This window comes from Miniopterus natalensis, chromosome 2, assembly GCF_054644295.1.
Source record: "Miniopterus natalensis isolate mMinNat1 chromosome 2, mMinNat1.hap1, whole genome shotgun sequence".
Taxonomy (NCBI): Eukaryota; Metazoa; Chordata; class Mammalia; order Chiroptera; family Miniopteridae; genus Miniopterus; species Miniopterus natalensis.
In genome coordinates, this window is record NC_142082.1 from 83,207,702 (window position 1) to 83,229,766 (window position 22,065).

The 22,065-nt window shown below is 36.5% G+C and overlaps 1 protein-coding gene across 1 annotated transcript in view; it reads right to left on the reverse strand.

The window, feature by feature from the left end:
- Positions 1 to 22,065, reverse strand: part of SGCG (sarcoglycan gamma) — a 116,360-nt gene that overhangs the window by 48,229 nt on the left and 46,066 nt on the right. The window contains exon 6 of the mRNA XM_016199527.1: positions 18,080 to 18,152. Within this exon, the coding sequence (XP_016055013.1) occupies positions 18,080 to 18,152 (73 nt within the window). The remainder of the gene's footprint in view (positions 1 to 18,079; positions 18,153 to 22,065) is intronic.

The following is a 22,065-nucleotide window of genomic DNA, read 5'->3' on the forward strand; positions in this document are numbered from 1 at the left end:
CAATAAGGCTGACAGCAGATCTCTCAATAGAAACTCTTCAGGCCAGAAAGGAATGGCAAGAAGTTTTCAAAGTAATGAAAAGCAAGAAACTGCAACTAAGACTGCTTTATCCAGCAGGGCTATCATTTAAAATTGAAGGTGAAATAAAGAGCATCACAGACAAAAAAAGGCTAAAGGAGTTCAGTACCACCAAACAGCATTGCAAAAGCGCTAAAAGGACTGCTCTAAGAAAAAGAAGAAATATTGAGAGAAAGGTACATCAGTATAAACAGGAAAAACCGCATTAAATATGTATCTATCAATAGTAACCTTAAATGTAAATAGAATAAATGGTCCAATCAAAAGACATAGGGTAGCTGAATGGATAAGAAAACAGGACCCAAATATATGCTGTCTACAAGACACAAAAGATTCAAACAGGCTAAAAGTGAAGGGATGAAAAAAAATCTTAAATGGAAAGGAAAAGAAAGTTGGAGTAGCAATTCTTATTTCTGACAAAATAGACTTCAAAATAAAGACCATAACAAGAGACAAAGATGGTCACTACATAATACTAAAGGGATCAATCCAACAGGAGGAAATAACCCATGTAAACATTTACGCACCCAATACAGGAGCACCTAAATATATAAAAAATTTCTTGGGGGACTTTAAGGGGGAGATTGACAGCAACACAATCATAGTGGGGGACTTTAACACCCCACTGTCAGTACTGGACAGATCAAGACAAAAAATCAACAGGGAAACACAGACCTTAAATGACTCACTAGACCTAATGGATTTAATTGACATTTACAGAACATTTCACCCCAAAGCAGCAGAATACACATTCTTCTCAATTGCACATGGAACATTCTCAAAAATAGACCACATATTAGGGCACAAGGCAAGTCTCAAGCATAATATCAAGTATCTTCTTGGATCACAATGCCATGAAACTAGAAATCAACCACTATAAAAAAACTCAAAAATATTCAAACACATGGAGGCTAAATAGCATGTTATTAAACAATGAATGGGTTACCAATGAGATCAAGGAAGAAATCAAACACTTCATGGAAAGTAACAAAAATGAACAGACAATAACCCCAAATCTCTGGGGCACGGCTAAAGCAGTCCTGCAATGAAAATTCATAGCATTACAGGCCTATCTCAAGAAACAAGAAAAAAGATCTAATGAACCATCTAACACAATAACTAAAAGAACTAGAATGAGAACAGCAAGAAAAGCCCTGAGGAAGTAGAAGGAAGGAAATAATAAAAATGAGAGCAGAAATTAATGACATAGAGACTAAAAAAAAAAAAATACAAAAAAATCAAGGAAACCAAGAGCTAGTTCTTTGAAAAGGTAAATAAGATTGATGCACCTTTAGCCAGACTCACTAAGAAACAAAGAGAGAGGACCCAAATAAATAAAATCAGAAATGAAAGAGGCGATATAACAACTGACCCAACATTGGGATTGTAAGAAAATACTATGAGCAACTATATGCCAACAAACTGAACAACATGGGGGAAATGGACAAATTCCTAGAAGCATACAACCTTCCAAAGCTGAATCAAGAAGAGGCAGAAAACCTGAATAGGCTGATAACAACTAATGAAATTGAAGCAGTAATCAAAAAACTCCCAGCAAACAAAAGTCCTGGACCAGATGGATTTACAGGCGAGTTTTACCAAACATTCGAATAAGAATTAACACCTATTCCATTCAAACTATTCCAGAAAACTCAAGAGGAGGGAAAACTCCCAAACTCTTTTTATGAGGCCAGCATCATCCTAATCCCAAAACCAGATAAAGACACTACAAAGAAAGAAAATTACAGGCCAATATCCCTGATGAACATAGATGCTAAAATCCTCACTAAAATACTAGCAAACCGGATCCAGCAATACATTAAAAAGATCATACATCATGACCAAGTGGGATTTATTCCGGGGATGCAAGGCTGATACAACATCCACAAATCAATAAATGTGATACATCACATAAACAAAATGAAGGACAAAAATCATATGATCATATCAATAGATGCAGAAAAAGCATTTGACAAAATCCAACACACATTTCAGATAAAAACTCACAGCAAAGTGGGAATAGAGGGATCATACCTCAACATAATAAAGGCCATATACGACAGACCTACAGCCAACATCATACTCTATGGCAAAAAACTAAAACCATTTTCATTAAAGACAGGGTTGTCCACTTTCACCACTCTTATTCAACATAGTACTGGAAGTCCTCGCCACAGCCATCAGACAGGAAGAAAACATAAAAGGTATCCAAATTGGAAAGGAGGAAGTAAAACTGTCATTATTTGCAGATGACATGATATTGTACATAGAAAACCCTAAAGACGCCATCAAAGTACTACTAGATTTGATAAATGAATTTGGCCAAGTAGCTGGATACAAAAACAACATCCGGAAATCAATGGCATTCTTATACACCAACAATGAACTTTCAGAGAGAGAAACTAAAAAAGCAATACCATTTACCATTGCAACTAAAAAAAAAAAAAAGATACCTAGGAATAAACTTAACCAAGGATGTAAAAGACCTGTACTCGGAAAACTACATGACACTGAAAAAAGAAATAGAGGAAGATTTAAACAAGTGGAAGAATGTATCATTCTCATGGATTGGAAGAATTAATATCATTAAAATGTCCATACTACCCAAAACAATTTATAAATTCAATACAATTCCTATTAAAATACCAACAGAATATTTCACAGACCTAGAACAAACATTTCAAAAATTTATATGGAACCAAAAAAGATCCCGAATAGCTACAGCCATCTTGAGGAAAAAGAACAGAGTGGGAGGGATCACATTACCGGACTTCAAACTGTATTACAAAACCATTGTAATCAAAATGGCCTGGTACTGGTACAACAACAGGCATATAGATCAATGGAACGAAACAGAGCAGAGACCCCAGAAATAGACCCACACCATTATGGTCAGTTAATTCTTGATACAGGAGGCTAAAGCATACAATGGAGTAAAGACAGTCTCTTCAATAAATGGTGCTGGGAAAATTGGACAGATACATGCAAAAATGAAACTAGACCACCAACTTTCACCATACACAAAAATAAACTCAAAATGGCTAAAAGACTTAAATGTAAGTCACAAAACTATAAAAATCCTGGAAGAAAATATAGGCACTAAAGTCACAGACATCCCACGTAGTGGAATTTTCACTGTTACATCTCCTGGGTCAAGAGAAACAAAAGAAAAAATAAACAATTAAGACTACATCAAACTTAAAAGCTTCTGCACAGCAAAGAAAATAGCCTCAAAATGCAAAGGAAACCCATGGTATGGAAGAACATATTTGCTGAGGATGTATCTGATAAGGGGTTAATCTCCATAGTGTACAAAGAATTTATACAGCTCAAGAAGAGGAAAACAAACAATGCAATTAAAAAATGGGCAAAGGACCTGAATAGATACTTCTCCAAAGAGGACATACAGGTGGCCAAGATACTTGACTAAATGCTCAATGTCGCTAATCAGAGATATGCAAATTAAAATCACAGTGAGGTATCACTTTACCCCTGTCAGAATGGCTACTATCAACATATCAACAAATGACATGTGCTAGCGAGGATGTGGAGAAAGGGGAACGCTAGTACACGGCTGGTGGGCATGCAGACTAGTGCAACCACTGTGGAAAACGGTAGGGAGGGTCCTCAAACCATTAAAGATGGAACTGCCATTTGACTCAGTGGTCTCACTTCTGGGAATATATCCTAAAAATCCTCAAACACTAATCAGAAATAATATATGCACCCCTTCGTTCATAGCTGTGCAAGTGTTGGTGAGGGTGTGGAGAAAAGGGAACCCTAGTACCCTGCTGGTGAGAATGCAGACTGATGTAGCCACTATGGAAAATAGTATGGAGTTTCCTCAAAATATTAAAAATGGAACTGACATTTGACCCTGTGATCCCACTTCTAGCAAAATATTCTAAGAAACCCAAAATACCAATCAGAAAGAACTTATGCACCCCTATGTTCATAGCAGCACAATTTATAATAGCTTAGATCTGGAAACAGCCCAAGTGCCCTTCAGTAGATGAGTGGATAGAAATGCTGTGGGACATTTACACCATGGAATACTATGCAGCTATAAAGAACAAGGATCTCCTACCCTTTGGGACAATATGGATGGCCCTGTAGAATATCATTCTAAGTGAAATAAGCCAGGCAGAGAAAGACAAACATCACATAATCTCACTTAAATGTGGAATCTAAAGAACTTAATAAGGTGATGGACAGAAATGACTCAATGACATGGAATCATGGATCAGACTGAAGAATCTGAGTGACGGAGGGCGGTGGGTGGGTGAAGGGAGAGAAATTAACCAAAGAACTTATATGCATAAGTGCATAACCCAAGGACACAGACAATGGTATAGTGAGGGACTAGGGAGGGGGGTGAGGCAGGGTGGAATGGGTCAATGGGGAGAAAAAGAGACATCGGTAATATTTTGAACAATAAAAAAAAATTGCTTTTATTCTTTCAGTTAAGTTGACTTAAAATAGTAACCCGTAGGAAATGAAAAATACATACTTGGAATGCTTCATTTTTTAATCACATACTTATAGATATTGATATTTATCCATGAGTTTTTTCAAAAAATGTTGAAACAGCCCTAGCCAGTTTTATTCAGTGGTTAGATCATTGGCCTTGGGACTGCAGGGTCCTAGGTTTGACTCCAGCCAAAGGCATGTACCTCAACCAATCGATGTGTCTCTCTCACATCGATGTTTCTATCATTCCCTTCCACTCTCTGAAAAGCAATAGACAAAATACCTTCGGGTAAGGATTAAAAAAAAATGTTGAAACAGTGGAAGTAAAATTCCAAAGAGACTAATTTCAGGCCACTATACAAATGTATTTGAAAACCAAGTTTAAATGAGAAATTTCCTAAGGAAACATAGTTTATCAAAATGGATCCTTTCTAAAGGCAGAAAGTTTAAATTGTCAATTTTCCATAAGAGAAGAAGTTAACTATTAAGGAAATAACTTTTAAAAATTCAACAGGCTTAGATGGTTCCAGGGAGAATGCTACCAAATCTTTAGAGAACAGAGCATCCCAGTTGTCCACAAATTATTCCAGAACATTGAAAATGAGGGAGAACTTTCTATGTCGAGACACAAATAACATTGTTGCCTACACTTCACAAAGATAGCACACAAAAAAGAAAAAGAAAGTTACAACCAATATCACTTATGTATATAAATGCAAAGGTTCTTTATAAAATATTAGCAAATGAGATACAAAACCATTTTAAGAAAGTAACATGCCATAACCAAGTTGATTTCTTTTTTAGGAATGTAAGATTGGTTCAGTATTAGAAAACCTACTTATTATATTAATATATCTAAGGGATATATATCTCTCCATTAGTGTTAAAGAGCCTTTGACAAAATTTAACATCCATTCTATGCATAATACAATTGATATTTACTTTCTTTATAAAATACATTCACAACACCTTGCTTAATGGAGAAACACCAGATGCATTTCCATTCAGAATGGAAAAGTGCAAGGATGCGTACTATTTTCATTTCTTTCTAACATTGCACTGAAGATACTGGGGAGATATAAGAGAATTCAATCAGAAACATAGAGTTGGAAAACAAGGTGTGAAAGTATAACTATTTTCAGATGATGATAGTATACCTGGAACACATTAGGGAACCAATGACAAATTTCAGTCAAACAATAAAAAGTTCAGTAAGGTAGTTTATATAAAATTAACATGCAGAAATCAATAATATTCATATCAAAAACAATAACTAGTTAGGAGATATAATGGTAGAATAAACTTAATTTATAATATCAACAAAGAAGATGAGCTAAAATGCTTAGAAATAAACATAACAGGAATTGTAAAAAACATTTATCAAAAAACTTTTAAATATTCCTTAAAGGTACAAAAATAGATTTTAACAAATGGAAAGGCGTTCCATGTTCTTGGATAAATGATAATACTGTAAAGACATCAGTTTTAAAATAGAAACAGACTCATAGATACAGAAAACAAAGTGACAGTTGATAGAGGGGAGGGAGGTTGGGAGGGGTAAAAAAGGTGAAGAAATTAAGCAGTACAAATTAGTAGTTACAGAATAGTTGCAGACATGTAAATTACAGCATAGGGAATAAAGTCAATAATATTGTGATAACTATATCTGGGGCCAGGCGGGTACTTGAAGCATCAGGGGGACCACCTTGTAAAGTACATGGTTTTCAATGCACTTTGCTGTACATCTGAAACTAATACAGAGTAATATTTAATGCAAACTGTCATTTAAAAAGTAAAATTTAAAAAGTCAGTTTTCTTTATGTTAATTTATAAATTTAATGTAAAAAATAATAAAGAATAAGCTTTTCTTGAATTAGGCATATTAGTACTCAAGTTCATATGAAAAAATAAGCAAGAGTAGACAGAGAAATGTTGAAATAAATAAGCTAAGAGGCTGTGAGTGTGTGTGCATGTTTGTGTGTGTGTGTATGTGTGTGTCTGACTAGTCCTACCACATATTAAAATATATTTTAAAGCCTGTTTAATTAACAAGATTGTTAGTGCAACTTGAATAGACAAACTAGTGGAATAGAATTGAAAGTACAGAAATAGGTCCACAAGCATAGGACATTTTAATATATGATTGAGGTTGTATTTTATATTGTAGTGGCAAAGATAGAGTTTTTAATAAATAATCTGATTGCTGACACCTTTGGTTGGTCAGTTGGAAAAGATAAAATTAGATCCAGACCTCATAAAAAAATAAACTCTAAATGGATCAGAAATCTAAATGTAAAAGATACAGCCATACAAGAAACTTGGCTGACAACTTCCTCTTTCTGTAGGGGAAGTCTTAATTTTTTTGTTCGTTAATCCTCACCTGAGGATATTTTTTCCATTGACTCTTGTTCTAGAGAGAGTTGAATGGAGGGAGGGGGAGAGAGAGAAGGAAAGAAAGAAACATCCATTGGTTGCCTCCCACACATGCCCAACGGGGGCTGGGGATCAAGCCTGAAACCCAGGTACATGCCCTTGACCAGCAATCAAACCCACAACCCTTTGGTGCATAGGCCGATGTTCTATCCACTGAGCCACACTGGCCAGGGCAGGAAATTCTTTTAAACAATGGCTTAAAATCTAGGTGTAATAATAGAAATGATTAATAAATTTGAGTATATAAACATTACAAATTAAAGAAACAATGGAAAAGGATTAATATTCATAATATATATAGTATTTTAATCCCTATGAATTTATTTTTAAAAGTGCTTAAAGAAGCAAAGGAGATGAGTAAATTCACAGAAGAAGCAATTTGTCTTTGCCTTACCTTTGGTTTCAAATTCTTTTCCTGTATGAGAATTTTATTCAAACCTGTTTTAAAATCTCTTCTTTGCTCTACTACGTAGAGTTTTAAGTGTTAGGTTATAGTGGTTGCTAATTCTTACCCATGGCAGTTCAATTCTTTATCCATTTGTCTTTTTTTTTTTTTTTGTCTTCTTTTAATAAGCTCATCTTCAGCAAAAATGGTTTTCCATAGGTATTTTTATGTCATGGATAATAGGAGAATTTCTTTAATGTAGTTTCCCTTCCATTTTATTGTCCTATGGGTTTTATAGATTTTGGTGCAGTTTTTAATGTTGATTTTCCAGCTTGGAGTTTTTGTACCTTGAGGTACTGTGGGCTTAGTCCTCTTACCATTGTTACCATAGATGGGGAGCACCAGAGAGTTTCCCCCATTGGCCAAGATGACACAGAGGGAGATTCTTACACTGATTGCAACAAAATCTAGAAAGATGAATGGACAGGTCCAAAGTGTTCCAAAAGCTAGCAAGATAATTGGATAGAAAAAAAGCCCTCCCCTCACTGTCACTGTTACAACTGAGGGCCTGAACAGAAAGAGAAGATGGTCTTTGAGACAGAGTCCACCATTCTTCCAGGTCATGGCACCTGAATAAACCTCTTTCCTTTTGCATTAGCACCTGTCTCATGAGTTTGGCTTTCATTGCTGAAGGCCAATGAAACCTGTGTTTTTGGTTACAGTTTTTGGTGACCCAGATGGGATAGCATAAACATTCATAAGTCCCAGAGGGCTAAGGTTGAGGTCCCAGCTGCCTGTGGCAGGCCAACCCCCAGGAGCAAGACTGTGGGGATTTCCCAACAGCTGCTGAGAGCTTTTCTTGGTGAATTTCCCTGAACACCTTCTCAGGGGGTCAGCCACCTGAAATGCTTGGCTAATGAAGGGAAATGTGTTTCTGGGGAGTAGACAGACCCCAAGACTGGGTAAGTCAAACCAGCCTGCATACTGGTTGGCATGCTATCCTTGACACTTGAGCTTTGTGCCACTTGGGCTTTGTGCCCCTTGGGTACAGTTAGGGCCATTTGCAGTACTAGATCACAGACTATCCTAGGCTCTCTCTGCTGTTTGGGTTTCATGCTGCTTGAGCTTTGTGCCACTTGGGCTTCAGGTTACTTGGGTTTTGTATCACTTGAGCTTTGTGCCATTAGGGTCAGGTCAGGGCCCTTGTGGTACCAGTTGGTAGAATATAAGATGTTAATACTTGCTTATGAGTGCTCATTTGGACTAATGGAATTATGGATCCAAATTTTGTTCTTATGTTCCCACATTGTCTGGGGTCTTTCTGTGGTTATGGTTTTGTGTTTCTACTTTCATGCCATCAAGGGTTGTTCTCTTTTGACTCCTGAAGAGAATCCACTGGGCCAAATTTTAGAAGATTGATCCATGTATAGCTATGATCCAATAACTAAGAAGGAATTGGTTTTCTGTTGTAACACTATTTGGCCTATGTATACTTTAGGCTATGGGGAAAAACAGCCTCTAAATGGTTACACAAATTACTACACCTTCATGCAGTTGGAATTGTTTTGCCAATGGTTAGGGAAATGGGACAAAATCCCTTATGTCCTGGCTTTTATGTTTTTACACAATAAGAATTTGGCAAAGAAAGGGAACAACCTAATGATGCAGAGAAGGGAATTGGCTTCAAAACCTCTCCCTCACAGCAAGACCAGGAAGAAAAGGATAATAAGGAAATGAGTCTTTTTAATGCTCTAAACCAGGAGGGCCCAGGGCTAGCAGCAGGAAGATCTCCATTAACTTTGCCCCCCACTGATAAATAATCTTGAAATAGGGCCCAGGGGGATGACATCCTCACCCCTGTATGATGAAGGAATGGTCTCCCCTTAAAGACCTGGCAGGGCACCCAATTTGGCCAAGAAACACCTCTCTCTGGAGTCAGACAATTCCTACTGAGGCAAGCCTTATAGGCAGAATAAACCAGGAAGTTGATCCTGCTGACCACTACTGGGCTCATACTCCATTTTTTACTTCAGATATACTGAATTGAAAGAATTCCAACCCCTCATATAGGGAGGATCCTCAGAAAATGGTGATCCTCCATTATCACTTCCATTATTGCCACTCACCATACAAAGTGAGCAGACATACAGGCTCTCCTTAACATCCTGCTAACAACTCATGAAAGGTAGCTAGTTATAGATAAGGCTCCTGACTAGCCTGGGAGGACTAGAAAGTGGACTCTTCCCACCAGGGATCTATGGGATCTATGAGTAGGTCAATCAAGTAATTTAAACCAATGGAACCCCAGGGAGAGCAGTTAACATCCAATTCATAAAAATTAACCTAAAAGAACATGTGTGAATCTCACAGAAGAAACAATACCCCCTTAAAAAGGAAACTTTAAAAGGAATTCAAAGGAATTGGGCTTGGGGTACTATCCCAGGCTCTGGAAAATACCCCCCAATCCATAACCTATCTCTCAAAGAAACTAGATCACTTGACAAAAGAATAAATACCCTGCCTCCAGGCAGTAGCAGCTACCTGTGGCATCTTACAGGAAGCGTAGAAATTCACTCTGGGCAACCTACTACCTACTATGGTATTTGTACCAAACCAGATTCGAACCCTATTAGAACAGAAAGGAGAGTATTGACTGATGGCAGCACAAATGGGAAAATATCAGGCCATTTTAGTATACAACCCAAATGTTACCTTACAAACCACCACTACCTTAAGTCCTGTCACCCTACTCCAGGACTCAGAGTGAAGTTCAGACCTCCAACATGATTGTTTAGGGATCACTAACAAACTTTATTCCAGCAGACTGGATCAATTGGACCATCCACTGACAGGCTTGACTGGGAATTATATACAGATGAGAGCAGCTTGATGGAAAATGGTCAAGGATGAGACAGGTACATATGGTCACCATAAACAAGGAAATAGAAGCCTTTGCCATAGGAACCTCAACACAAAAGGCTGAACTGATAGCCCTCATCTGAGTCTTAGAATTATCATAAGGAAGAATGTTAACATCTATACTGACTATAAATATGCCTTCCTGGTAGTCCATGCCCATGGGGCAATATGGAAAGAAAGAGGGATCTTAACCTTGGGAAATAAAGATATCAAGCATGTAAAAGAGATTTAAAAATTACCAGAAGCAATGAATCTACCAATCCAGAATGCCAGCTTGGTATTGCTATAATGCACTGCCCAGGACACCAGAAGCTCAGTTCCCAAAGAAGCCAGGAAAACCAAGCTGCCAATAAAGCAGCAAGACAAGTCACTGAGGATGCTAGTTCCTTGGGCTTTAATTCCCCACCTGTACTTGTCAGAATTTAAAATAAACCCAGCTGGGAGACCAAGTCTTACTAAAGACCCAGAAGACTCAAGATTCTGAATAGCAGTTAGACAGGCAATGGACTGGTCTCTATGACATCCTGTTGACAACACATTATTTACTAAAGCTCACAGGAATCAAGCCTTGGATCCACCATGCATGGATAAAGCAGGTGCCACCTGAGCAGGACTTGGATCTTGCTGCTGCTGTTGATACTGTCAGGGAAAGCTGGACCTGCACTCCTGAAAGAGATTTAAAATTCCTCTTTTGGAAAGGGAGGATGCCTACCAAAGCTAAGTGACAATATTACTTTTTATTTTATTATTATTTTGACAATTGCTATACTTTATGCCCATGCTTTGTCTGCCTTTCCCTGACAGTGGCTTTCTTGGCAAACTTATCCTGATGTTGGGTGTGCAACCCAAAGCCCCACTTAGGATTAGGTCATGGGAATCCCTTAGTCTCTCCAGTTTCTGATTTCACTACAATGCACTGCTAAGCATAACCCTCACTAATACTTGATTGCTTGTCTACACAATAGGTCTCACCTTGGAAGCCCTTCTGCAACACTGTTTCTTGAAATATGAAGCAGTCTACCAGCTTTGCTTGTTCAGCAGTGCTATCCTTGAGACACTACATATGCTGCCTTCCAAAGACAGCAATCCTTCTCCCTTGCATTAAGGCTTTCCTCCATTTTTGACCCCCTTCCTCCTCTAGTAGGTAGCAAGAATCTCTGAAACAACGGATAGGTAAGACTACACCCCTTGACATCAGAAAGAAACTACCAAAGATGAGACCTCCATCCATTTACCATTGTAAGATTACAAGGGTCCAGAGTTTTGAAGAAGAGAATTGTTACCCTAGACAATGAAGGACACTGGGGAGTCTCCTCCATTGGCCAAGATGGTACAGGGGAAGGTTTTTACATGGAGTGCACCAAAAGTTAGAAAGATGAATGGACAGGTTCCAAATGTACCAAAAGTTAGCAAGATAACTGGATAGAAAAAGCCCTCCCCTTTCTATCCCTATTACAACTGTAAGTTTGAGCAGAAAGGAGAAATGGTCTTTGGGATGGGAGTCCACCTTTTGCACCACACCCGTCTCACAAGTTTGACTTTTGTTGAGGCAGGCAGCCAAACCTGCCATTTTGGTTACACCATGGCCAGCAAAGGTTTGTGGTTCAAGATTTCTCATGAGTAACTTTTTCAACCCATGACCCAAGATAGTAATCTTCTTTACAGAATCCTTGGGCAAGTTATTTCAAATACCAGTTTCATGAGGGCTGGGGGTGGGATTTATGAGTTATCTCAGTCCTGGCATTTCATGCACACTAAGCTATAGCTTGGACTCTCAGTCCCCATAATCTATTGTCTAAGCCTCTCATCTCTATGGGATCCCAATTTATCCATGAGTACCTTGGCTTAGCTCCTACTCCACTCTGACCACAAATTTGCTTTTTATTACTATAACCTGGAAATTAGTCTTTCTTGGTTTCTAGTTGAGCAATATTTACAAACTTTTAATAAGTAAACCAGTATTTACAAGTATTTGAAGCAGGTGCAAAAGTTTCCATGCATGCTTATTTTATTTACCCAATGAATATATATATATATATATAACTTACTACATGCTAGGAATTGTTCCTAGTGATTTACAAAAAATAACTCATTTAGTCACCATCACATCCCTATTGGGTTGCAGAGAATTTGTAGTCTACCTTACCATATTCACTTCTATTGATTCTTTAAGTTTCAGTTTAAACGCTTCATTCTTTGTCATATCAGATTACCTTGGGAAGATTTTACGCTCTTTCTGCTATGCTCTCACTGTAATCTGCACTTTCATCATAACAACAAATGATATTGTAATTTGTTTGCATGTTTCTTTTCCCAGTAGACTATAAACTCATTAAGATCAGGGACCATGCATTTTATGTAGAACCAGCATCATAGATATTGGCACAGAGATTGTAGCTTAAATACAAGTTAATTATCTTTCTTCTTTTTTTATGTTTTACCTTTATTGTTGAAAGTATTACAAATGTCCCTCCTTTTCCCCCCATTGATCCTCTTCACCCTGCATCTTCCCCTTCGAGGCCTTTACCACACTATTGTCTGTGTCCATGGGTTATGCATATATGCATATAAATTCTTAGGTTAACCTCTCTCCACCCACCCCTGCCTTCCCTCTGAGATTTGTCAGTCTATTCCATGCTTCTATGTCTCTAGGTCTATTTTGTTCATTGGTTTATTTTGTTCATTAGATTTCATATGTGAGTAAGATCATGTGATAATTGTCTTTCTCTAACAGGATTATTTCACTTAACATAATACTCTTCAGGTCCCACATTGCTGTTTCATAGGATAAGGGATCCTTCTTTTTTACAACTGCCTAGTATTCCATTGCGTAAATATCTCAAAATATGCTTGATATAATTTCAGTCTTCTTTAACTTGTATAGACTTGTTTTGTGTCCTAACATGTGGTCTATCTTTGAGAACATCCCATGTGCACTTGAGAAGAATATATATTCTGTAGATTTGGGGTGAAATGTTCTGTAAATGTCAATTAAATCCATCTGATCTAGTGTGTCATTTAGAGTCACTGTTTCCTTGTTGATTTTTTTCTCTAGAAGATCTAGCCAGTAAAGTTAGTGGGGTGTTACAGTCCCCTACTATGACTATATTGCTGTCTATCTCTCCCTTACAGTGCTCCAAGAGTTTGTGTTTGTTTTTCTAGCCTGTGTGAGTCATTTGTTCTGAGGTAGGTATCTTGTAGGCAACATATATTTGGGTCCTGTTTTCTTATCCATTCAGTTAAGCTGTCTTTTGATTGGAGCATTTAATCCATTTATATTTAGAGTTATTATTGATAGGTTCTTGTCTATTGACATTTTATTTCTTTATGCCTATGTTTCTCTTTCTACTTCTTATTACAACAGTCCCTTTAATGTTTCTTGCAATGTTGGTTTGGTGGTGGTAAACTCCTTCAGACTTTTTTTGTCTGGGAAGCTCTTTATTTCACCCATCTATTTGAATGATAGCCTTGCTAGATAGAATAGTCTTGGTTTCAAATCCTTGCTTTTCATTACCTTGAATACTTCATGCCATTTCCTTCTGTCCTCTAGAGTTTCTGATGAGAAATTAGTTGACAGCCTTATGGAAGCTCCTTTGTAGGTAACAGATTGCTTTTCTCTTGCTGCCTTTAATATTCTTTGTTTGTCTTGAATTTTTGGCATTTCAATTATGATGTGCCTGGGCATGGGCCTTTTTGAAGTCTTCTTGCTTGGGACTCTTTGTGCCTCCTGAATTTGTGTGACTTTTTCCTTGACCAGGTTAGGGAGGTTTTCTGCCATTATTTCTTCAACCATGTTCTCTAACCCTTGCTTACTTTCTACATCTTCTGGTACTTCTCTGATGTGAATATTGCTATGTCATGTTGTCCCACAGCTCTCTTAAACTGTCCTCCTGTTTTTTTAATTGTTTTTTCTTTTTGGTTCTTTGATTGAGTGATTTTTTTCTACCCTGTCTTCTAGTTCACTGATCTGATCCTCAGCTTCCACTAATCTCCTGTTTATTCCTTCATTAAATTTCTTCTTAAATAAAATAATAATTGTCACCCTTCTATAACTACTATTTGAGCAAATATCAAAATTTACATAATATTTCATGTATATTTCAGAGATATATTTACAAATGCATCATGATCTTAACCCTACACAATACACATTCAGTGTTTCCATAGGCCAATTAGGAAATTCTAGAATCAATTTCACTTTACTCAGGCCAGGAATAGTAATGCTACTTGACCCAGAACTAAAAAATAAAAGACAACTTATGGTAAGAACTTATAGAAGAGAATTAACTATCATATAACCAATCAGTGGAGTTTGGTAGTAGACCAAAGAAGAAATCACTCAAGGGTGCACCTGGGTGGCAGAGAAACTACACAGTGTACATGGGTTTCACAGAGCTGGATTTTAGTTATAAGTTGGGTACTTTGTGTGTTGTGCCTTAGAACAAGCAACTATATAGAGCTCAGTTTTCTATAAAATGAAGATAAAGTTGATTACTTTTAAGGTTGAGTTGATGATTAAAGGATATAAATTATGACAGCACAGAGCACAATTCCTGGCAACTGAGTGCATTCAATACATGCTAGTTCATGCCTTCCATCCTCACCATATTCCTCAAGTAATTCCCTACAGTTTCATTATTTTATCAATCACTTTGGTTGTAACACTTGGGTTTTGTAACCCTCACTTAGTAACACCTTTTAGAAAATGAGAGAATACTCTTTTGCCATTTCTTGTTTAGTAAGGGCCTGCTGTGTAAGCTAGCAGAATTTATGTCCTAATGGGACAACATAGATGAGTTATTTAATTTTGAATTTTATATATATTTTGTGTGCATGTATATTATCAAAGATTTATTTGAATATGTTCCAGATAGCTAATGCATGGATTAGCTTATGACAGAACATGAATTCAATATAGTTGTACATGCTAATAGCAAAGACTGTGTAGAAGAGTATAGTTTTAGTGTTTCACTTCATCTTGAATTGTTTAAAACTGGAGTGAAGTCTCTGAAAACACCTAGAAAGATGTACACAATAGAGATGTGAAACACTATTTTTAGCACAATTATAATTCCTAAATTAAACACCTACTAACTATGTGAACAATGTAGTAACATGCACCTTTTATAAATATCATTACATTATAATACTTGACAGAAGATATGCGCATTCTACACAGGACTTCTCTTGTGTATGTCTTCAAAACTTGAAACATTCCAAATAATGTGTGTATTTTTCTAAGACATAACATAAAATCAATACATTTGTAAATGGTAATAGCAAACTAATATTGGGACAGTGTCGTTTTAAGGTTTCAATTAGCTGCTCATTGTGTAAAACCTGATTGACCATTTTAAAATTTTAGTACAAAGAGGGATTTTGGCAAAGTTTTAAGCGAACACCAAAATTAATAAATGAGAAACTAATTATAAAATGAATGTTCAAACATGCTCCCCCCCCCCCCCCGAGTGAAAACAGTGACATTTACTTTAAAAAGAGGTATGGCATCTCTGCAATTTATATTAAAATTTTTAAATGGTTTTAAGTGGATTATTTTTAAAGATACTGGATCACCTTTCTATTCTGGGAAAGTAAAATTGTTGTTCTTCCCTAACTATAATTCTGCAATATTGATCTTATAATCCTTTATCAAAACTAATGAAACTGTTATAATTTAATTATAGTCACAATTTATTTTTATGCTGTAAATATTCTCTACATGGGCAAGATGAATTGAACTCCCACTTCCTTTTGATTAATATTTAATTAGACATTAACTATAAAAGAAATGCTGAGTTTCCTAATTCATTTCATTTAGTGTTAACATCTACTTGTTAGAATAATTATATAAAATGATTATTTGTATTTGACTTTTAGTTTACAAAATACTTTCAACCTAAAAGCTTATTAAATCCTTCCTAGAGCACTCTGAGATGTGTAATACTATCAACATTTTATACATGAGAAAAAAATAGTCTCAAAAAGTTAGTTTGGCCAAGGTCACCAGGCTTGTCTATATAAAGCTGGGATTCCTACTGGGTTTTACTTCTCCTATTATACATAATGTCATAGAATATGTTAATTATCTTGCACATATTTCAAGTTCAAATTCTAAACATGATTTTAAGAGATATCTTAGACTTTAAGACACTTGTTTTAAAAAATATTATTTGGTTTTGCTATAAAATACAAACATACTATTGGAATAAATATTTATAGCAATAAGTCAGTAAATTCAGTAGCCTAGTGATAAAGTGAAATACATAGAGGCACATATAAAGAATAAATGTATACATGGAAGTAGGTGATTTTATATATTCTGATATTATGTAAAGATATAGCAAAGATTGAGGACATTATGCTAACTGACATGAGCCAGTCCCAAAAAGACACATACTGTATGAGTCCACTTACACGAGGTACTCAGAATAGTCAAATTCATAGAGACAGAAAGTAGAATGGTGGTTGCCAGGGTCTGGGGAAGGAAGATGAGAAGCTGTTTAATGGGCTCTGGCCAGGAAGCTCAGTTGGTTAGAGCATCATCCAGATACACCAAGGTGCCAAGGTTGTGGGTTCAATCCCCAGTCCAGGCACATACAAGAATCACCCAATGAATGCATAAATAAGTTGAACAACAAATCACTCCCCCCTTCCTCTCTTTCTCTAAAACCAAGAAATGAAAAAAAGAAGAAGTTATTTAATGGGGACAGAGTTTCAGTTTTACAAAATGAAAAGTTCTAGAGATGGATGGTGATGATGGTTGCACAATAATGTAAATGTACTTAATACTTCTAAACGGTACACTTAAAAGTGGTTAAGGTGGTAAATTTTATGTTATGTGTATTTTACCACAATTAAACTATATATACACCAAAAGTTTTCCAACATTTTTGAAAAATATGGATTTATTATGTATTTGGTTTTATATTGCTCTTTCTCTACTAACAGTGCACATATTTTATAAAATGTAAATTGAAATTTTCAAGAAAGTTCTTTTGAAAATTTCAACCCAAGAAGGCACCATTCTCTTTCACTAAAGGTACAAAGGTTTTGCCCTCTTTTCAGCTGTAGTAGAGAAGGATAGTATAACATGAATACATCAATGTTTTGTGTTAAAAGTTGTGAACAATTTCAGGAAACTTATGCTAATGCTTTTCAGGGAAAAACGGATTTGGGAAACACATGAATCATGAGCTCATAGCATGTGACTAAAACTTGAGAGATAAGTAGATATTCATGAGGTCCTCAAGAGAAGAAGAGGAACTCCAGTCAGATGGGACAACCTGTATAAAAGGATGGAGTGGGAAGGGTGGCAGCCACTCAAGTCCTGGAGGGCAGGTCAGGCAGGAGGTGCTGTGAGGTCTCAAGGCTGGAGAGGCAGTAGGAAGACCTGAGCTCATGGAGGGCTCAGTGGGGGACATCTTTCAACTTTCCTAAGGCCAAGGTGGCCTGATAAAACTGAAATGCATAGTGGTATTTGGCAAAGTCCCTCTGATGGACAGGTTAGAAAGGAATAAATTGAAGGCAATACTATGCTATAGGAAAGTACAAGGCTGGTATTCAAACAAGCAGCAGGGAGAGTAGAGGCCTGAAGCACAGAGACAGCATGAGTGGAGAATCAGGACTTTTTATGTACTTTGAATATTAGTAATGACTGCTATAAGCAGAAAGTCATGAGAATAAAGACAACTATTGGAATAAAAAACAGTCAGATAACAACTTAAAATATTATTCTAGCACCTATCCAGGTATCTTCTATAAGAGTGTATGCTTATATTTAAACAAAATTTTTACCTCAGGTCCTGAAGTGGGTCGGCCTTTACAAGGGGTGTCTCCACTGAGTGTTCAAAAAGAGCTCCTTCAGGCCCTAAGCAAAAAACAAAGTGCATCATTTTACAAAAGTAAAATAAGTGACACACTACACCAAACAGAACTAACATTTAGACTATAGCATAAGTAGGTTCTGATCTTTGTTGCTGAATTTGTGCAGATGTTTGAATTGCAGGGAAGAGAAAAAATAGACATGCTCTGGCCGGGTGGCTCATTTGACTGGAACGTTGTCCCATAAGCCAAAAGGTTGTGGGTTTGATTCCTGGTAAGGGCACATATAGGGGGCAGATTTGATCCCCAGTTGGAGTGCGGACGAGAAGCAGCCAATTAACGCTTTTCTCTCACATCCATGTTTCTCTCTCTCTCTCTCAAATCAATAAAAACATATCCTTGGGTGAGGATTAAAAACAAATATATGCGCAACTACTCTCTTGCTTTTCCATGGATAGCACAATTTCAGTATGATAAAAAATATGATTTTTAAAGCAATTTCAAACATGCAGGCTTATTTTGTTGGGGTTTTTTGCTGTTTTTTTTTTTTTTTTAATATGTCTTTATTGATTTCAGAGAGAGGAAGAGGGAGAGAGAGAGGGAGAGGTCAATGATGACAGAGTCACTGATCGGCTGCCTTCTGCACGCCCCCTACCGAGGATCCAGCCCGCAACCCGGGCATGTGCTCTGACCGGGAGTCGAACCGCGATCTCCTGGGTCATAGGTCAATGTTCAACCGCTGAGCCAACCAGCTGGGCTTATTATTATTATTTTTAATTCTCACCCCAGAATATTTTTATTGATTTCAGAGAGAGAAGAAGGGAGAGAGAGAGAAAGGGAGAGAAACAGAAATGTGAGAGAGACACATCAATAGGTTGCTTCCTGCACACACCCCTACCGGGGCTAGAGCCTGCAACCAAGGTATGCGCCCTTGTGTAGAATTGAACCCCGGGTCCTTCAGTCCACAGGGTAATGCTCTAACCACTGAGCAAAATTGACTAGGGCTCATTCTCTAGATTTTATGTGTAAAAATTGTGTCTTGTATCATTTGTTTCTTAAGGCACATCAAAAAATTAGAGAAAAATCAAAAATTTTAAATATTGAAAGCTGACTTTCTAATTTCTAGGAGTCAGTATCTTCCCTGTTGTTTCACTAGTCTAAGAACTTAATTATACATAAGACAGTGTCGGTGGAGGTGAAGAGATGCAAAGGTGACGGTGACATGCTCTTTGATATATCTAACTGTTTTCATATTCAGAACTCTATGGGGCAATACAATTATTTTACTGAGGAGGAAACTGAGGAGCAAAAAGGTTAATTAAGTTTCATAAAGTTACACAGCTAAAGGGCAGAATTGTGATTTGAATTCAAAGTTCAAACTTTTAATCTATATGCTATAGCATTTATCATACATAAATAACAAATACTATATGATAGAAAGTAATGTGCCTGTAGAAATGTGCAACTAAGCTATTTTGGGCATCATCAGCAGGGGAGAATTACTTTAAGGCAGCAGGGAAGACTTTCTATAGTAAAATGCAGTTGACCTGAACCTTAAAATAAATAGACATTCATGACTATATGGAGATGGTGGACAATGACTTTTAAGGACAGCAGTAGCTCAGGTGCAGGGTAATGTGACTAGTGTATAGGAATGAATGAATAATCCAGTTACTGGAAAAGTAAAGGATTCAACATAGAAATACAAATTTGTCTTTCATATTATATTTAAAATCCTTCTCTTTAATTTTATGGACATACACTCAGATTTAAGTAGCACCACTTTGCCTATACGTACTCATCATGATTTACCTAAGTCCCATACCTGTCCTGAGTTATGTCCCATTCTTAGGGTCCACCCCTGGCTTAAGTCCCATCTCAGACTTAGGGTCTGCAGGTACAGTTTGCAAATAATTTGTTTCTGTCCCTCTTGGTCCCAAAAGGAGCTCAGCAAACCTTTTCATATTGTGCAGAATTTCTTATTTCTTCTTTAGGAAATACTGAAGACAATTTAAATGTTTATGTTTGAATTTACTCATGTACTAGTTTTGATACTCGCCATTAAAAGCCTAGTGGAAGTTTCCCAAATACCAAGTTGAGCAATCATGAGCTTGAGCAAAGGTCTTTTAGCAGTTTTTCCTGATTTAACAATTCACAACATTCTCACATTTTCTCCACAATACTACCTGTATTAGTTTTGTCATTATAATAACTGCTTCTCTCATAATTTTTTTGAAATATGAAGACATAACAAGGGCACACATTCTCATTCAAGAAATAAAAGTTTGTGGCAAATAAGTAAAAGATAATTCAATTAGTAAAAAATGAAAATTCAAAATAACAAACCAGAGTTAGTAGTCTGATCAACACAAAAACTGTAATCAATGGAAATAAACACAAAAGCAAAGGTTAACATTGTATGAAAATTATATTATAAGTAATGCAAATTATATTCAGATGAGAACAGATCCTCATACATACTACAATACGACCCACTCCTTAAAATATCACCTAAGCAGCCTGGCCGGGTGTGGCTCAGTGGTTGAGCGTCGACCTAGGATCCAGGCGATTGGGTTCGATTCCCGGTCAGGGCACATGCCCAGTTGCGGGCTTGATCAATGACCCTCTCATCATTGATGTTTCTATCCCTCTCTCTCCCTCTCCTTTCCTCTCTCTGAAATCAATAAAGATATATTTAAATATATATATATATATATATATATGACCTAAGCAAACCTCAATGATAATGGTGACCATTATGTAAAATAAGACTATTCTAAGCATTGGAGTTTCCACAATAAACTGTGCCAATCAAATCTTGAAGTACAATGTCTGGTTTGCCTGAAATATAAACAATCTTTTCTGTTTGGTATGGAGAGGGGGGAAAATACAAACAAAATCATTTGTATGATACTCGTATTCTCTTTATCTTTTTCTTTCCCCCTTGCTTCCCAAGATTTGCAAAATATAAAAGAAAAAGTAAAGGAACAGAACATCTTAAGTCAATAACTGTGACAAGTAGGGATATGCTAAGTATAATTTTATACACTAAATAAGTTTATTGTCTGGTTTATATAGCATTGTTTGAAACATGAGTAGTGTTTTGTTCTGAAGAACCTAGAATAAGCTTTATAAATTATTAAGCCCTGTTAGCTCAGTTGGTTAGAGCATTGTCCCAATATGCCAAGGTTGTGGGTTCAATCTCCCATCAGGGCACATACAAGAAGCATCCAATGAATGCACAAATAAGTGGAACAACAAATCAATGTTTCTCTCTCTCTTCCTTTTTGTCTCTAAAAAAAAAATCAATCAATCAAATAAATAAAATACAATAATCAACCAATGAATGCATAAGTAGAACAAATTCTCTCTCTCTTTTTCTCTTTCTCTCTCTCTCTCCCCTTCCTCTCTCTCTCTCAAATTCATTTAAAAAGATTTCTTTCCATAGGTAAGCTGGTAGAATCAAAAGAAATGTGGGCCATATACTTTGTATAATTATTTTACCTCTTCATTTTTATATGAATAAAATGATGTGACTGAGAGAAAAAAAGAGTCAACACATTTTACTGTCTATAAACATACACCCTTTCTCAAACAAGGTAGAAACTACGATGTATTTTGATTACAATTTTTATTTTATTTTTATTTTAACACAGCCTCAATTCTTTTTCCTCTAAGAACTGGAATCATTCTAAGAGTGCCAGTGGGGCTATTTACAAGGAAATATAACTCCATAATTATATTTAAATGCATGCCAATTACCTTCTAATATTATCAGAGTCAGTGATAGAGTGACATGATATGGCAATGTACTTGTAGGCAGACATAAAGTCTACAAACTAATATGCATTATCTTCAAATAAAAGGAGCAGTTTCTTTATCACTAAAATTGCAAATGCCCAAATTAAATGATCTTGATTATGTCACTCTTTAGTCTCAAAGTAAATACTCCTTAGAAC